The 15,808-nt window shown below is 42.4% G+C and overlaps 8 protein-coding genes across 8 annotated transcripts; 5 read left to right on the top strand and 3 right to left on the bottom strand.

Annotated features, from left to right (window-relative positions):
* Nucleotides 1–1,448: 1,448 nt before the first annotated feature.
* Nucleotides 1,449–2,583, top strand: V1516DRAFT_674106 (uncharacterized protein). Its single transcript, XM_066922035.1, has 2 exons — nt 1,449–1,990; nt 2,039–2,583. Exons 1-2 carry the CDS (start codon nt 1,559–1,561, stop codon nt 2,465–2,467), a joined length of 861 nt encoding a protein of 286 aa, XP_066778474.1. The 5' UTR covers nt 1,449–1,558; the 3' UTR covers nt 2,468–2,583.
* A 116-nt stretch (nt 2,584–2,699) lies between these two features.
* Nucleotides 2,700–3,667, top strand: V1516DRAFT_650274 (adenylate kinase-domain-containing protein). Its single transcript, XM_066920245.1, has 2 exons — nt 2,700–2,938; nt 2,989–3,667. Exons 1-2 carry the CDS (start codon nt 2,779–2,781, stop codon nt 3,564–3,566), a joined length of 738 nt encoding a protein of 245 aa, XP_066778475.1. The 5' UTR covers nt 2,700–2,778; the 3' UTR covers nt 3,567–3,667.
* On the bottom strand, nt 3,446–6,646 carry V1516DRAFT_674109 (Sfi1 spindle body protein-domain-containing protein). The gene is made up of 2 exons (XM_066922036.1): nt 6,072–6,646; nt 3,446–6,021 (listed from the first exon to the last, which is right to left on the bottom strand). Exons 1-2 carry the CDS (start codon nt 6,364–6,366, stop codon nt 3,656–3,658), a joined length of 2,661 nt encoding a protein of 886 aa, XP_066778476.1. The 5' UTR covers nt 6,367–6,646; the 3' UTR covers nt 3,446–3,655.
* A 313-nt stretch (nt 6,647–6,959) lies between these two features.
* On the top strand, nt 6,960–7,409 carry V1516DRAFT_685260 (uncharacterized protein; the record flags this gene model as incomplete). Its single annotated transcript, XM_066923604.1, has 1 exon — nt 6,960–7,409. One exon carries the CDS (start codon nt 6,960–6,962, stop codon nt 7,407–7,409), a length of 450 nt encoding a protein of 149 aa, XP_066778477.1.
* A 961-nt stretch (nt 7,410–8,370) lies between these two features.
* V1516DRAFT_674113 (3-oxo-5-alpha-steroid 4-dehydrogenase-domain-containing protein) lies at nt 8,371–9,876 on the top strand. The gene has a single exon (XM_066922037.1). It carries the CDS (start codon nt 8,520–8,522, stop codon nt 9,696–9,698), a length of 1,179 nt encoding a protein of 392 aa, XP_066778478.1. The 5' UTR covers nt 8,371–8,519; the 3' UTR covers nt 9,699–9,876.
* On the bottom strand, nt 9,793–11,495 carry V1516DRAFT_674114 (Ferroporti-1). Its single transcript, XM_066922038.1, has 2 exons — nt 11,172–11,495; nt 9,793–11,118 (listed from the first exon to the last, which is right to left on the bottom strand). Exons 1-2 carry the CDS (start codon nt 11,407–11,409, stop codon nt 9,866–9,868), a joined length of 1,491 nt encoding a protein of 496 aa, XP_066778479.1. The 5' UTR covers nt 11,410–11,495; the 3' UTR covers nt 9,793–9,865.
* A 765-nt stretch (nt 11,496–12,260) lies between these two features.
* Nucleotides 12,261–14,840, top strand: V1516DRAFT_674118 (uncharacterized protein). Its single transcript, XM_066922039.1, has 3 exons — nt 12,261–12,560; nt 12,761–12,802; nt 12,852–14,840. The coding sequence occupies exons 1-3, from the start codon at nt 12,359–12,361 to the stop codon at nt 14,507–14,509; spliced, it is 1,902 nt and encodes a 633-aa protein (XP_066778480.1). The 5' UTR covers nt 12,261–12,358; the 3' UTR covers nt 14,510–14,840.
* Nucleotides 14,802–15,800, bottom strand: V1516DRAFT_674120 (60S ribosomal protein uL1). Its single transcript, XM_066922040.1, has 2 exons — nt 15,529–15,800; nt 14,802–15,473 (listed from the first exon to the last, which is right to left on the bottom strand). The coding sequence occupies exons 1-2, from the start codon at nt 15,660–15,662 to the stop codon at nt 14,954–14,956; spliced, it is 654 nt and encodes a 217-aa protein (XP_066778481.1). The 5' UTR covers nt 15,663–15,800; the 3' UTR covers nt 14,802–14,953.
* Nucleotides 15,801–15,808: the final 8 nt, after the last annotated feature.

Raw genomic sequence — 15,808 nt, forward strand, 5'->3', positions numbered from 1 at the left:
TGGTTTGAATTTATCAAATTTCGAGATCTTATTCCTTTCTCAAGAACAGCGCATATTTATTCTCTAGAAATATATCCAACACTGAGGATCGATCATGTTAATCTAATTTTTACGCGCAAACTCCAGCAAATCTTGGAGGTCTGTGGCTTTATCTTATGGTTGTGAACAATCCTGACTTGATCTGTTCATGTATTACCTGCCATAACCAGAAGCTACGAAGGTCGTCTTGACGATGTATCACGTGAGCCCGTGTCAGAAAAAAATAAATCAGAATGAGAATGGTACATGAGTTACAGCACGTACCGTGGTATGGCAAATTCAGAAGTAAGCTTTGAGGCACGCTGTACTTCAGACGCCCTTGTTAAATATAACCGAAAAATTGTTTGCAAGTATTTTAGTTCGTCCGTAATATTCTGCGAAACGGTTGTAGATTTAGCTCTCTTTGTTCACTCTCTGAGAGGAAAGGGGCAGCTCCAGGCGGTTTCACTCCTACTCTAATATAAAGCAGACTAGTTTAAAACTATCATCAGAAACTGTCTACAGTCATCAATCTAACAATGCTCACTATATATTCGTAAAGGAAGTGGAGCAATTCACATCTGGTTTGAACACGCTTAAGTATATTGTTGAATCATGGACGGAACAATTGAACTAAATCAACAGGTAGAATGTAATGCAGTTGAGTATTACTGAAAAAATTGATGTTAAATTGCTAATAGGTGACCAATGGTTGGAACACTGCTTATATGAGTAGCCATCCTACTACATAAAATTGCAAATGGTTGAGCGCGCATAGATGCCGTATACTGATGCCTTGCTATATATACCCTATACAGGCATTTACTATTCACAGCGAAACAAGAGGTCACAGATACTGATGCGGATAATATAGGGCTACTATGGCAAGTTACTCCAATTGCATTCGATAAGTTAAACACAAACTCGAACTGAATCACATTGGCAACTTTCGTGAGTATTCTTGAACTAGACTTAAATTATCATGAAATAGCTCAACTGTTAAATATATTATTAAAGACATAGATTGACTTCATTTCGTTACTTATTCTATGCTACTGATAGAGTTGTATTATGAACAGGTTTCGAAATTAGCAAAGTAGTAATTTCATCCAATTACTACTTTTCTAGAATACTTGCACTTTTGTTCCAATAACTCTGCACCACTCTGGGTTATTTAATATTATATAACTTGCCAGCATAGTGATATGTCTGACAGTCTCATATGAAAATGGTTTGCATGATATTCAATGTAGTGATCACGAGTCCTCCAGATCAAAAGTAGACGAAATATGTCATTATTTGGCGTTGCAGGTGATGTAAGCTAATAATTTGACATCTTCAAATGCTTTCAATTTAATCCAGCTAGATCGAATCAAAAATTTGGTTCATTTCTAGACTTGATTTGTTCTAAAAGAAAGCAATAAAATTTCTTGCATTGCATTCTTCGCGCTTGATTGAAGTGTTGGGAGAAATTGGGGCATTCTTTCGAACATGGTAGTGATTTTTGTTAAATGTCAGAAAACGCTACTCTAAAATCAGAATGATCAGCAAGTTTGGAGCGCTTGGCTGGAATACATTTTTGACAATTGCATATGTTGGGGTACTATATCTTCTTCCAAATTCCCGGCCGTCAAGTACACTTTCGCGAAATGATGAGGTACTGATTCGCATCCGTGTTTATTCTATTCTCGCGACGACGGCTGTGCTGTGCTCGATCACTGCATGGTTAATCAGCGAAGATGGGATAAGCGGGATTATCGGGGCGCTGAATCCGGGCTATGTTTTGCTGGTTGTTAGAATGATTCCATTGCCATCGATATTCGTGTTGTTGGGAAGCAGTATCGGATTGACTAGTGTGTTGTTCATGGGACCACTGGTTGACAAATTAGTCTGGTCGAAAGGCTGGAAATGCCTAGGGACAAATTTTCGAGATGCAATTCGATCATGGAGTGGTGTTAGGGATTATATAATTGTAAGGACATTTTCATTTAGAATTGCGAGGCTCGGTCTGACAAGCTAGGGCCCATTAACTGAGGAAGTGGTTTTTCGAGCGTGCATAATCTCAATAAATTTATCCGCCCGCATATCACCAATGACAAGCTTATTTTTCTGTCCCCTTTACTTTGGTGTCGCCCATTTACATCACGCATATGAAGCATATGCAAGTGATGACGAGTATCTTCGGATCGCCATCTTCAGTTCCTTGTTCCAATGTATGTTTACAACCGTATTTGGCTGGTGGGTTTCATTTTTGTTTTTGAGAACTGGAAGTATCTGGCCGTCAGTTATCACTCACATGTATTGCAATACACTTGGAATCCCAAGTTTGACGGCCATCGACGGTCCTGCGTGGAAAACTAAAGTATATTATGGACTACTGGTTTTCGGGGTTGTCAGTTTTGCGTTACTTTTGAAGCCCTTGACGGTCTCCGAAAGGAATATAATGTAATTAACGCCTCAGAACTATATCCAAATTTGCTTTGTGATCCAAATATATTTATTATACAATTTCAGAATAAATAGCTGCATGTCGGACTCAATCAGACTATGTACGAGTCATCATGATAATGTAAATTTAAATGAATACTTCCATTATCTAATCAAGATGGGTCCTTTCCCCCGCACCGTTAAGCCCCGTGCGCCCTCTTCGAAATCAATCCCTGACTCCCACTGCAGATGAACTCTTTCAAAACCTCTTACTTTTGCGCACTTATAATTATTACGGTCGTTCAGAGCTCCATTTCCGATTAATGGTCCAAAATGTCATTGTCTTTAGTTCGGCCAGCTAGAATTCTGCTCCTTGGTCCTCCGGGCTCAGGGAAGGGTACGCAGACTGCCCGGCTACTTGACCGGTTCGGGATGCCAGCTATTTCGTCTGGCGATCTTCTTCGAAAACATATCGCCGACAAAACTGCAATTGGTAAATTATACTTGATAAGAATATCTTTGTCCATGACTGATTGAACTCAGGAACTCAGGCTACTGATATCATGAAAGCTGGTGGTCTACTACCGGATTCCATTATGACCAACATCATCTATACGGAGCTCCGCGCGCGTTCCTGGCTTTCATCTGCGTTCTCGTTTTTACTTGATGGCTTTCCGCGAACGCTCCCGCAAGCTCAACTTCTCGACAGCAATATTCTCATCCCTCATCATGCTACACTTAACTTTGTCGTCAAATTGGACGTCCCTCATGAAATCATTCTTGACCGCATCGCCAACAGGCTTGTTCACGTGCCATCCGGAAGAGTCTACAACCTGACCTATAATCCGCCCAAAGTTCCGGGAAAGGACGATGTGACTGGTGAACCGCTGACAAGACGACCGGATGATAACCCGGCGGTGTTTAGAAAAAGACTAGTCGAATATGATAGCCATACAGAACCTATTCTTGAGTACTATTCGTCAAGGACGGACTCAAACAAACAAAGTATAGTTTGGACAGTCGCTGGAGAATCCTCAGATATAATATTTCCGCAGCTCGAGCAGGAAATCATTCGTCGTTTCGGCGTATCTGAGGCCCTGGTTTCCGCTGCAAGCGCTTGATATAACTATAATTACTAATACAAGTGAAGCCCCAAACGCCTTTTAACCTCTAAACTTCTTCCAAATCCAAAATATCTCCTAAAAATACACTATTTTTCCTCCACCTTTTTCATCTGATGGACTTGTAGATCAAATTTTCGTGGCGAGCTCGACGTGAACAACTTCTTTCTTCCTTCAAACATGGGACTATTTCGTAATCGTTCCCATCGCTGTTCAACCCGAGAAACACGCGGTGATATTCCTGGTCCAGGAGTTTCATTTGCAAAAGCAACTGATCTGCCTTGTCCATTTGCTCGTGGTGTAGGTCCATCAAACGGATGCTCAATTTGGACTCGCGCTCTCGTCGGCGTGTAAGAGGAATCCCACGTTTCATCGCCCTCGTCAAGATCCGACTCGTCTAAGGACAAACGTTCCCGTGTCTTATCCACCCATCGAGCGAACAATAATCGAGATCCACTTGAAACCAATTTATCATAAAATATAGTTGCCCGTGAATCTAAGATACCAATCTGAATAGTTTTCATATTCCATTCGCGAATTAGATCCTGAACATATAACAACGTATGAATCTCGCGAACAGCATCAGCTCGTTGGTTCATCTCGATATAAAACTTAGCTCTATCTCGCCAGTAGCCAAATTTAGAAACCATAGTTCTACTTCTTGCATACTCCTCTGCTGCAGACGTCATCTCCACTATATTATCGGTCTTCGATCTCCAGCTTCGAAATAGACGGGTGACTAGTTGTACGTCTACGGCCTCGTAAAAGTCTTCTGAAAACTGCCTTAGCTCAAAATTATATTCCATTCTGTCAAACCATCGAGCTAAAAAAATAGAGCAAAAATGACGGTTTCGTCGTGCTAGGAACTCCTCAAGCTTTGATTCCCGCCGTCTATCTTGCATGCTGAGCAGTCGCGATTTCCATTTCAATAACACTCGTCGAGAACTCGATTGCTGATAGTAAATCTTGGCATCAATCAGCACCTCTTGCAGCATGGTAAGTTTTTGAGTCCATCGATATAGAAAGCGCCTAGAGACAAATACATCAAATTTTTGGGAGGCATCTAGTTGAAAGCCTGAATATCGTTGTAACTGTTTGTACCAACTCGTAAAAACTTTATGAGCTAAGTTCTTGCTTGAATATTTCTGCACAGCATAAACTAACTTTTGGTCTTTTCGCATGCGTAGTTTAGTACACCTCTTCCAACGAGTCAATACACGAACCATAAACCGCCGCTTGTTGACTCGCTCAAATAGCACGGCTCGCTCTTTCAAAACCCAGAAATATAGTGCTGATCGAGCAAACCGCTTATTATAGACACTGCCTAGAACCTTTTCACGCAGTGATTGTCGCATCCGATTTAATGTTACTTGTAACAATGTGTGTTCATATTCCATATCGGCAAGAACCAAAAGTTCAGTCTGAGCAACCCATGAAGACAATGCATCTCGGAGGCGTGTGAAATTTGCTGACATTACAAATTCGTCCGCAATGACATTCAAAACTGCATAGTGAGTCCATGTTTGCCAGATTGCTGAAAGCCGACGAGACCGGTAGAAGTCGTCTGCAACGCAAGTCTGCCTATAGCAGGTATGTGACCTTGATTTCCAGCGCATAAAAGACCAGCGAAGCAAACGACTACTACAAAATTCAATAGAATCGCTATAAATGTGTTGAACATTCAGCGACCTCCCAATCCATGATTTCAAAGCAGAACGCAGTAGAGCTTGGTCATATATTGCTCTTGCTTCAACAAAGTCAAGAGCCTGTGTCCACTTGAGCAAAACTTTGGCACGAGTGGCAGTCTGATGACTTTCAATATACTCATCCAAATAAAATTCAAGTTGCTTAATATAATGTAGCTTTTTTCTCCATCGCCCAACATAGACCTGTACTGTAAATAGTGAAGCTCTATGCCGAGTGGCCAATTCTTGTGCCTGAAGTGAATTTCTCCAATTTCGCAAAACAGAGCGAGCACGAGAGCGCAAAAGATAAGCCTGAAATTTTCGTTCACGAGAAGCGTATTCGACTAGCTTTGCATACCATAATTCCAGAGCTTGAGATTTCAATGCTGTCTCATCATATTTGATAGCCGCTCGGAGTAGAGTATGTGATGCTTGCTTCTGAACTAGTGCACGAGCATGCCAGTGTTGGAATAAAGGGATAACAATGTGGGAAGATAAAAATTGGTGATATCGGTCGACTAGTTCTGATCGTTCTTGAACAAGCGACGAACTAAGATCTACCAGCAACGCATTGAACTTTGAAGCCCATGAGGTTCCCGGAGAACGACACAATTTGATGATCAGTCGAAAATAATGACCATCTTTCGAAGGATTTATATGTTTTTTCCGTAAAACGGACTCATAAGACTTGAAAATAGTGAGAAATGAGTTTGAAGACGGGCTTGGTGAATGAAGAGCATAGTCAACTATGAACCTTAGAATTTCAAGGTCTGGCATGTTAGCATGAGCTTTCATGAAGACGAAAAATCCGTATAATCACCTGCTATAGAATAACTGTCCAAATCTGATGGAACAGATTCAGGCACAAACACTGGACGAAGAATGTGGTTATCCTGGTCCGAAAGCGAATCAAGCAACACAGAAGGATCATTTTGGAAGGCGGTAAGATCAGGCAAAACACGGGTGAACGAGTCATCGCTACCATTACCGGGGTGATATGAAAAGCGAGTAAAGTCTATTATAGGTCGACTTTCGTCTTCTGACGAGTCATCAGACGATTCTGGTTGTATGTCCATGACAATTCCTCTGCTTCCAACCTCTACGCCGTAGACCATTACGCGCGAACGCGAAACCACGGTTTGTTGATTCCGCGCCTAAACGGGACAATCAACGACATCAAATCTAAAATCAAGGGTTTATTACAATATTACATAATTACTTACGAAGCACATTTGCTACTACACCCTCATTATAATGCCTACTCAGTGTTCCTAACCCTGCCCGGACGACGGGTATCTGGGCTACTGTGGACCGCCGGGGAGCAAACCAGGAGGGGCACGTGGACATGTTGGAAAACAACAAACTGCACCACAAGAATTTGCCGAAGAACGTGGGCGAAAACAAGGAGAAAACAGAAACAAAACAAGCCCGGATTCAAATCAACTTATAAGCTCGTCGTTTTCCCTGCTTTGACAAAGTGCGGTCTCGACCTTCCTCTAGTTTGTCAGCAATCTCTCTTTGTGTACCTTTTTCCGTATACATCTCGCCCTAACCTTTTATCATACAAGCCCCGGATATTACTTCTGGTCTCGTGACGCTCTTGCTCTTTTATTCCGGATAACTTACGACCTGTCTCGCCTGCCGTACTATTCACGAACTACCTTTTCATTGACTAGGAAAATTTTAACTGCATCGAATCGAATCTACAATGTCTGCTCCTAATTACAGCACGATCAACGAGAATACTCCTCTGTCTCAACAGCAGGAACAGCAGAGCAATGTTTCTGCCAGCGCATCCGCAGCTGATATCCCTTACTCGAACCCGGCTACAGTTGTCACTACAGTCTTTGGCCGTGATTATCCCGAGTATTCGATGACTGAGAAGGCCGCTGTATTGATCACGACTAATCGTCGCAAGCGTCCTATTTTTTCGCTTTTCCTTGGCATCATTTTTGCGCTGCTTGTGATTATTCTGTCGCTCTCGCTCATCCGTGGATATTCCGACTATTCGGCTTTCCGCGCTACGCATGACATTCCCCGACGAGTGAATGTCACAGCCATGGTCAATGGAGAATACTATTATTCGTATGCTTCGGACTACTATTATTCGACTACTTCCACGACGACTGCTTACGACTCCTCTTATACTTCGTATTAAGTTTTCGTGTTTTGTTTTCTGGTCTAGATCGCATATAGCATTTCCATGATATGATTTGTTCGCATTAATTTTGTATTCTATCTTCGTTTTTGATATCTATGTAATCTCGGTTATTGTGGTCCCTGTTTTCTTTTTTTTGTTTCCGTTAATTTTTAGTTTGATTATGTTTGTTTTGGTGGTAGAATGTTCTAATCTGGTATACGATCCGGGAGTTTTCGATGTTTGGAGGGGTGGTTTGTTTTGTTGTTGGTTGTCAGTTATGAGTTTCCGTGTTCTGTTATTAATACATACCACTACTAACAATTAATAAAATTGTAATAAGATTACTTCGGACACTGAATTTGGTAAATATAAGATCAATACCGGATAGCAAGAGAATGCAGCACGCTCAATTCACATTAAGAAAAGATTACTGAACCTTCGGAAGTCAGTAGTGAGTACCTCACAATGTATACAGATATCAGTATATTGAAAGACTTTCTTTTAACAAAGATGAAAAAGTCGATTGATACGTGAGTGAGAAATTTATGGGGATGCCCATGGAAAGAGTGGACAATCATCGAGCAAACCTTGAGAGAGTATAGAGCTAGACTAAGATTATTTCATGGACAGCAACAAGGGATCCATCATCTTTGCAAATAGATTCTATTACCAGCCAGCCGTGGAATTAAATCGGCTTGATCGTATACATGAAGTATTTTCCCATAATATCCTGAATCTGCTCCAAGCAGACATGACTATGATCACTGTTGCATCCCAAATTAACAAGAATCGGCCACTCTAATCCAGGAAAAGATGTGTATATATGTATGCGCTACAACGTTCATCTATATCATTTAGTGATTAAGTCGTGGTTATACTTGTCCAACTTTCGATTTACGTAATCATGAGGAGACAATTGCATAATCCAACTCGCTTAGTTCTTCCCGTTGCGGCTCCACATGCCTATTCTTTACAGCTCATTTGCCAATTTTCAATGGTTTTTGATCTCTGGATTTACTCAAATTCTGTAATTATTTTGATGTATCACCATTATTTGGCGCGTGTCAGAGGTAATAGAGAAAGCAGATTGGTACGAGTTGAATAAATTAAAAAAACGAACTGCTCGTTATGGTTCACGTCTTGCTTCGACAGCCGGCAACAGCACGACTACCAATTTCCAATCTTCCAGATGCGATTGAAGTCGATAGAGATCATGGACTAGTAGATGACTTGTTACATGCGATTCAGAAGTCTACAAATTTGGCGCGAAACAGGCTGAAGCTGTTTCTTGTATCGTCGAATATCTCGCTCGATCCGCAGTCGCCACTGAAAGTATATGATATGAAGGACGGTACTCGGGTCGTGGTTAAAGATCTAGGGCCCCAGATTGGAAGACGCACACTACTTCTTACTGCGTATTCGGGTCCGGTATTTATTCATGTCATTTGCTATTACTGTCAATCGCTTGTGTATGGTTGCTCATTTGAACACTCCGCTTCGCAAGTGCTTGCATTCACGCTGATTTGTCTTCATTTTGCCAAACGGATGTTTGAAACCTTGTTTGTTCACGTCTTTTACCAATTTTCCGTGTCTCTGTACTCGGTATATATTTATTTGTTTCATTACTGGTTTTTATCGGGTTTATTCATGGCGTATTATGTGTATTATCCGACCGAAGTTTCCTCAACTGCCCCATCTGCGTCTAGTTCGGCTCCAGGTGCCTGCTCTTCCACATATGTGTTACCATTTTCGCCATCGCCGGAAGCAGAGGAAACATCGCTCTATTTTTTGTCAGCAATCTGGATTTTTGCTGAACTTTCAAATTTTGAGACTCACATCATTCTGGCTAAACTTCGCCTACGATATCCACGGACTACAACCTTTGCGCAGATGCCTTTTAATTCATCCCGATTGAATCGACACAGTCGAGCCCGTCTTCTACTCCCACAATCAGCCATATCGTCTACTTCCCCAGAGCACCATGATTCACTTTCTTCGGCCACGTCGTCGTTTTTGGCAGCTCAAGCTTTCCCATCGCCGTCGTCATTCTCCCGTACATGCCATCCGTCGCGACGAATCCCGAAAGGTTACGGTTTCGATTGGGTATCGTGTCCAAACTATTTCTTTGAGTTGATTGCCTGGATGCAAATTACACTAATCACTAGATCATTAGTCTCGCTATTATTTCTCGTCGCGTCAGCGCTACAGATGTGGCGCAAAGCTGCCCGGAAGCATGAATTGTACAAAAAGGAATTTGGTGCTCAATATCCAAAGTACCGCAAAATTCTGATTCCATATGTCAAGTAAATTCTTTCCATGCTGTGGTTTTAGGAGGGTTTGCTATAGCGTGATTTTTTTGGGATTCTTATGTTTGCTTATGGGCTGATACAGGTTATAATTGGTTCGGGTGTTTACATTTACACGCATATACGATGTACATAGTGAAATAATATGTTTATGAAGATAAAAACATTTTAATCCATTTCAATTTGGTCATCAAGCACAGTATTAACCACCCTGTAAGCCTCGGCCGGTTTGGAAAACCATTGAGGCAAATGGATTAAATGCTTGCGGACCTTTCGAGTATAAATGGCTGTACAAAGCACGGCAAGAATTATAAAGGCCATGGTTAACATGCACGGAATCCAAAACACGGCCGGTGTAGCAAAAAATATTGTCGATCCGAATAGTAACAACTCAAAACCGTTTTGGAATGAGGACTCGATGGAGGAAAAGGATGTCCGGAAATCCGCCTCAACTTCTTCTTGAATCAATGATTGAACAGATAGATCGAATCCCCATAGTCCAACTCTGGAAAAGATGACAGCTACCAGAGCCACAAACGTCGATTTAGAGCTGAAAAAATGCAAAAATTTGCCGCTATTGGCTTCGTCAGGTGTCGAAACTGGCGTCAGGTAAATAGCAACGCTAGCAATAATGATACAAACTGCTTCGAAAGACACAAATCGCAACGATGAGCGGACTGGCCCAATGCGATTTAGAGAAATTGGCGCAAACCAAGTGGCAGCAAGTTCAAACACGGCAGCAATCGACCGTAAAACACCAACCATAGACGCCGAGTATCCAGTCGCAATCAAATAGGTCACCAATTGACCACCGAATGACAGAATATTGAAATACAATAATGCTAATGCAAACGATGGGAAAAATAAATCGTGATGGATATATCTTGAGAGCGCTGACTGTTGATCTACCTTCACAGGCATAGCAGACTGAACAGAATCTACATGTTCCGAAGAATCATCTGCCGAGAGAGGGAACTCGGCAGAATTGCCTTGGCAGTCTGGGGCTCGCCGACTGGCCAAGGCAGGAACAACGTAATATACTCTAGCAACCGTGAAATACTCGACAAACACCGACAGCGCGTTCGATCCAAGAATGACCCAGGCTGCGATTTCGACGGAACTTGCAACGATAAACGAAATCGCGAGGGGTCCAGCAAGCTTACAAAACAGGTCGATCCGCCGCATGATGCTATTTAGATGTCGCAGCCCTTCTGTGTCCGAGTCAGCAATCACGACGACCCAGTCTCGTTCGATGGACACGGTATTGACGACCGCGGCAAGCTTCTCAATACATGCGAATACCGACAGCGCGAACAACGATAGGACTTTGTAGACCATGGGTTCGGTAGGCTGTCCGATCCGGAACTGGATCATCAGCAGAAACACGACTGCGGAGAGTACGACAGCAATTCGTTGAAAAACTAGGCACGGTTAGCGGAGCGAAGACAGACAAGAACAATGACGAGCTACGCACCAATTGATCTTCGGACAACAACCAGACGGTCAATTTTCTCGATTTTTTCGCCCATTTTTGGTGCAAACACAATTGCCACAACAGATCGCGACAATGCATAGACCGACGCGGGCAGAAGAGTGCCTGGATAGACAATAGCCAGGATCAGGACGGCCGAGAACTGGAAGACTCGGTCATTCCAGGCAGAAAATGAATGCGAAACGCAGATTCTGCGCAGAATTGGACCGTCGATAGCCATTTCTTAACTTCAAAGTGTACCTTTTCGGGTCACTCTCATAATTTTATTCGTAACCGATCTTGGTCGCCGCTGATCTGACCTTTTATGTACCAGCGAAACTCTTACATTGAAAGCCTACTCCGGCTTGGGAATGGACGCCTGTTGGGGAAACCGCACGTGACGACGATAGCTGATACGAGTAGATACGAAACGTTTGGGCTGATGGCTGATCCTGGCTGGATATTCGGGGTTAGTCGAGTTAAAGGAGGGTACAACTTTGATGAATTCTTCGGAACTTGATATCTGAATTCGCATTCGGATGGCTACTCGGATGGGGACTCGGCTTGAAAGTTTGACGTCATTTTGAGATTGTGAGCAACCGGTCATCAACAAAATTAGATGATCTTAGCTTTGCGAGTTCTCTCGGTTCTCCTGTGTGAGGACCATTGGGTTAAAACATTGGGATGCTATTTGACTAGAATCATTGTGAAATTAGTTTTTGTAATAGCCAATGCTGTGTTATTCGATACATCCTTTCAGAAACTGCGAGTACAACCCCTACCGCTCAAACTAGGCTACTTGAGGAGCAACTAGCTGGTCTTCTGCTCAGTTCATAGCGATTTCGCATGCTGAAATTGTTGGAATTACATAATCACTCTTTGATCTGATTCGACTACAATCTCAACAAAGCAGAACCCGACGAACCATGTCCCCTGAACTCCCCTAGACGCGATGGCCCTGAACCCAGACTTTCCACGCTGGCTCAGCATCATCTCCCAATGTCCACGTGATACATCACGTGGACGTACAATGCGGATGCAGCTCCGGGTGCTGCAGCGTGGATTTGCCCCTTGCTCTTCGTCTAATTGCCAGATTTCGTCCCAGAAATACTAGGCAAAAGGCAGATTGCGTGTATATTCAAATCAAGTTATTTCAAGTCAATTGCGCTGCTCTCTTTTTCTCCGTCGTCATGGATCGGTTCAAAGCTCCTTTGATCCATGCTTGGCTGCTCGTTTTCGTTCTGGCAAGCCTTCGCCAGGTAGCAGGATTCTATCTACCTGGAGTTGCGCCGACAGACTATGAAGAGAACGATCCGGTTCCTTTGCTTGTGAATAGTGTCACTCCATCAATCGATATACAGGACAATTTACGTTCTGTGATTTCTTATGATTGTAAGTAATTTTTTTTGGCTTGATTGCTTTGCAGCGTTCTCTTGCGGCATCGAAAAAGTAGAGCACCGTCCTGATCACTGGCCGGCATGAGTGACGAAGTCGACTTTGCTGCACAGCTTTTTCTACGTTAGCTATATTTTTCTGCGATGATCCCGTCTAGCGATTTAATGAAGCCGGTAACTATGCTAACAAAATCACAGATTATCATCCCGCTTTCCATTTCTGTAAACCTACCAATCGTGGTATGTGATTCGAATATTATAGACTGTTAGAGTAACTAATAATGATTAGAACCCAAAAAGCAGGCTGAATCTCTGGGCTCGATTCTGTTCGGTGATCGAATCTTTGATTCACCCTTTGATCTTCGCATGGCCAAAAACGAGACCTGCAAAACTCTCTGTACGCAGATTTACGAATCTCGGGCTGCCAAATTCGTTAATCGTCGTATACGCCAAGAATATGCGCTCAACTGGCTTATAGATGGTCTCCCTGCAGCCCGGATCAAGCAAGATGAAGTCACCAAAACACAGTTCTATTCTGTTGGCTTCGAGCTCGGAACGATTGGTGAAGATAAGGAACCTTATTTTAACACGCACTATGATATTTTCATTGAATATCATCAAACTCGTGCAGGCAAGTATCGCGTTGTAGGAGTTGTCGTTCAGCCAGTGTCGAGAAAAAATGTCGCCAACGATGTCGACGTTGTTGAAGACTGCACTGTTACGGATATGCAACAACTCAACCGTGATGGCAACACGAAAGTCACATTCACCTACTCCGTATACTGGACTCAATCTGCAACACCCTGGGCCACTCGATGGGACAAGTATCTGCATGTCTATGATCCCCGAATTCATTGGTTTTCATTGATCAACTCTACTGTTGTTGTTATTTTCCTGACCGGCATGGTTGGCATGATTCTTCTTCGTACCTTACATAAGGATATTGCGCGGTATAACCAGCTAGATCTTAACGAAGATGTCCAGGAAGATTCAGGCTGGAAGCTTGTCCATGGTGATGTTTTCCGCTCGCCACGTTTCCCTCTTGTTCTATCCGTTTTACTTGGCAGCGGTGCACAAATATTTATAATGACTGCGTTTACAATTCTGTTTGCACTGCTCGGGTTCCTTTCTCCATCCAGTCGAGGTGCTCTTGCAACTGTCGTGATCATTCTTTACACTCTGTTCGGATTTATTGGTGGATATGTCTCCGCACGCGCTTTCAAAACGTTTGGAGGCGAAGGCTGGAAGATGAACATCATTGCGACACCGTTGCTTGTTCCGTGCTCAATTTTCGCGGTTTTCCTGTTCCTGAATTTCTTTTTGATTTATTCTGAATCGTCTGGAGCTGTCCCATTCGGAACAATGATTGCGCTTGTTGTCATTTGGTTCACGATCTCCGTCCCTCTTTCCGCTGCTGGGTCATATTTTGGCTTCAAAGCGCCGGCTTTTGATAGTCCTGTCCGGACAAACCAGATTCCCCGCCAAGTGCCTGATCAGGCGATTTACATGCGTTTAGTGCCTAGTATGCTTCTCGGAGGAATACTACCATTTGGCGCGATTTTCGTGGAGTTATATTTCATCATGAACTCAATCTGGTTTCATAAAGTGTACTACATGTTTGGGTTTTTATTCTTATGCTACTTAATTTTGATTTTAACGTGCGCGACCGTGACCATTCTGATGACTTACTTCCTCCTTTGCTCCGAGAATTATAACTGGCAATGGCGGTCTTTCTTAACAGCTGGTTCATGTGCAATGTATGTGTTTGTGCATGCGCTGTTGTATTGGGTATCCAAACTCGAATTGAGCGGAATGGTGTCGAACGTGCTTTATATCGGATACAGTCTTCTGATTTGTTTCGTTGTATTTTTAATGACTGGCACTGTAGGATTTTTGACGAGTTTCTTTTTCGTGCGCCGGATTTATGCATCTATTAAGATTGACTAAATTTGGTCCTGATCCAAATCCTGATACTGATCCTCTGCATCCAAATCACAGTTCCTGTTAACTTAAATGTTCAGTCTCATATTTTATTCTCGTCACAAACCTACAAGATCCGGGCCATTTTCTATGCTCGGAATACAGCATCAACTGCTACGATCAACATTAAGTGAATTCAAAAAAAGTTTTTAGCTTGATTTCTGAATCTACCTTCTATATCTATATATTAATCTACATTTGTTTTATATATTAAATGACAATATATCGTCTACATTCTGTATGAGCCAATAAAAAATGGATATGTAATTATTTTCAATTTAAGATTCCATTACTAATATGTCACTCGTTTAAGGTGTAGTGCATCTTACAGAATAGAAGCACATTGGAAAATTACAATAACCTTTTGAGATCAAAACTTTTATTATCCCTAAAACCTACAAATACATATGCTTAGTAGATGCGGAAAGACGGTCCCATGGTACTCTTGATCACAAGAGAACCAACATTTTGCCAGTTCTTCTTCAAAAGCGAGACAAGGAAGTTAGAAGCAATCAAAATTTGAGTAATAAGTTGATCCTCATCCATGTCGACGTTACCAACAGCAACAGCAAGGCAGAGAACCTTCTTCAGCTGAAACTTGACGGTTGAACGGACCTCAGTAATCTTTCCATAAAGATCATCAGCATGGGAAACCGGAGTAGGGAACTTTCCTGCCTTAGAAAGCTGAGGCCCAAGAAGACGAGGAACTTGCTTAATGAGAACCTCAGAGGCAATGAATGCCTGGTACTTCTTAGCAAGCTTCTTAATAAGCTTCTTGTTCTTGTTGAGCTTCTTAAGGTCCTCAACAGACATAGCATCAACACCAATGTGTTTAGCACGGTCAACATCGTGAGCATCACCAAAGACGCAGATGGTCATGTTAGGACGAGGGACCTGGGGAAGCTTAATGGTACCCGAGAAACGCTTATCTCTGGATTGGCTGGTTAAACAAAAATTTCTAATAAAAATGAAGCAACTCTGCATACCTCTGAGTATCATAGTTCTTCAGACCAATCTGAAGCTCTACAGTCTCAAGAAAGTTGCGCTTCTTCGTGGACTGAGAATAGTCCAAAAGCTGCTGGACGCTACCACGGACTCCTGCGACAGAAATTTTGCTCATTTTGATGAAATTTTCAAATAAATTCGATGAATAAAATAAGAATAAGCTACCGATCTGTCTCCCAAGCGTATTTCAGTACTAAAATCGTTTGGTAATTCCGCGAAATTGTGTCTAATATCTAAACAAAATTGAACAATTATCCAGCT

This window comes from Lipomyces oligophaga (assembly GCF_038497815.1).
Source record: "Lipomyces oligophaga strain CBS 7107 unplaced genomic scaffold V1516scaffold_3, whole genome shotgun sequence".
Taxonomy (NCBI): domain Eukaryota; kingdom Fungi; phylum Ascomycota; class Lipomycetes; order Lipomycetales; family Lipomycetaceae; genus Lipomyces; species [Lipomyces] oligophaga.

Excerpts from the sequence above, each read along its gene's own strand:
- V1516DRAFT_674106 (XM_066922035.1), top strand. The coding sequence starts at position 1,559 with ATGATCAGCAAGTTTGGAGCGCTTGGCTGGAATACATTTTTGACAATT. Across the intron at positions 1,991-2,038 it reads GTGTTAGGGATTATATAATT|GGCCCATTAACTGAGGAAGT; the intron begins GTAAGGACATTT and ends CTGACAAGCTAG.
- V1516DRAFT_650274 (XM_066920245.1), top strand. The coding sequence starts at position 2,779 with ATGTCATTGTCTTTAGTTCGGCCAGCTAGAATTCTGCTCCTTGGTCCT. Across the intron at positions 2,939-2,988 it reads CGCCGACAAAACTGCAATTG|GAACTCAGGCTACTGATATC; the intron begins GTAAATTATACT and ends GATTGAACTCAG.
- V1516DRAFT_674109 (XM_066922036.1), bottom strand. The coding sequence starts at position 6,366 with ATGGTCTACGGCGTAGAGGTTGGAAGCAGAGGAATTGTCATGGACATA. Across the intron at positions 6,022-6,071 it reads GGACAGTTATTCTATAGCAG|ACCTTGAAATTCTAAGGTTC; the intron begins GTGATTATACGG and ends CTAACATGCCAG.
- V1516DRAFT_674113 (XM_066922037.1), top strand. The coding sequence starts at position 8,520 with ATGGTTCACGTCTTGCTTCGACAGCCGGCAACAGCACGACTACCAATT.
- V1516DRAFT_674114 (XM_066922038.1), bottom strand. The coding sequence starts at position 11,409 with ATGGCTATCGACGGTCCAATTCTGCGCAGAATCTGCGTTTCGCATTCA. Across the intron at positions 11,119-11,171 it reads TGTTGTCCGAAGATCAATTG|TTTTTCAACGAATTGCTGTC; the intron begins GTGCGTAGCTCG and ends AACCGTGCCTAG.
- V1516DRAFT_674118 (XM_066922039.1), top strand. The coding sequence starts at position 12,359 with ATGGATCGGTTCAAAGCTCCTTTGATCCATGCTTGGCTGCTCGTTTTC. Across the intron at positions 12,561-12,760 it reads TTCTGTGATTTCTTATGATT|ATTATCATCCCGCTTTCCAT; the intron begins GTAAGTAATTTT and ends ACAAAATCACAG. Across the intron at positions 12,803-12,851 it reads CTGTAAACCTACCAATCGTG|AACCCAAAAAGCAGGCTGAA; the intron begins GTATGTGATTCG and ends AATAATGATTAG.
- V1516DRAFT_674120 (XM_066922040.1), bottom strand. The coding sequence starts at position 15,662 with ATGAGCAAAATTTCTGTCGCAGGAGTCCGTGGTAGCGTCCAGCAGCTT. Across the intron at positions 15,474-15,528 it reads AAGAACTATGATACTCAGAG|AGATAAGCGTTTCTCGGGTA; the intron begins GTATGCAGAGTT and ends CAGCCAATCCAG.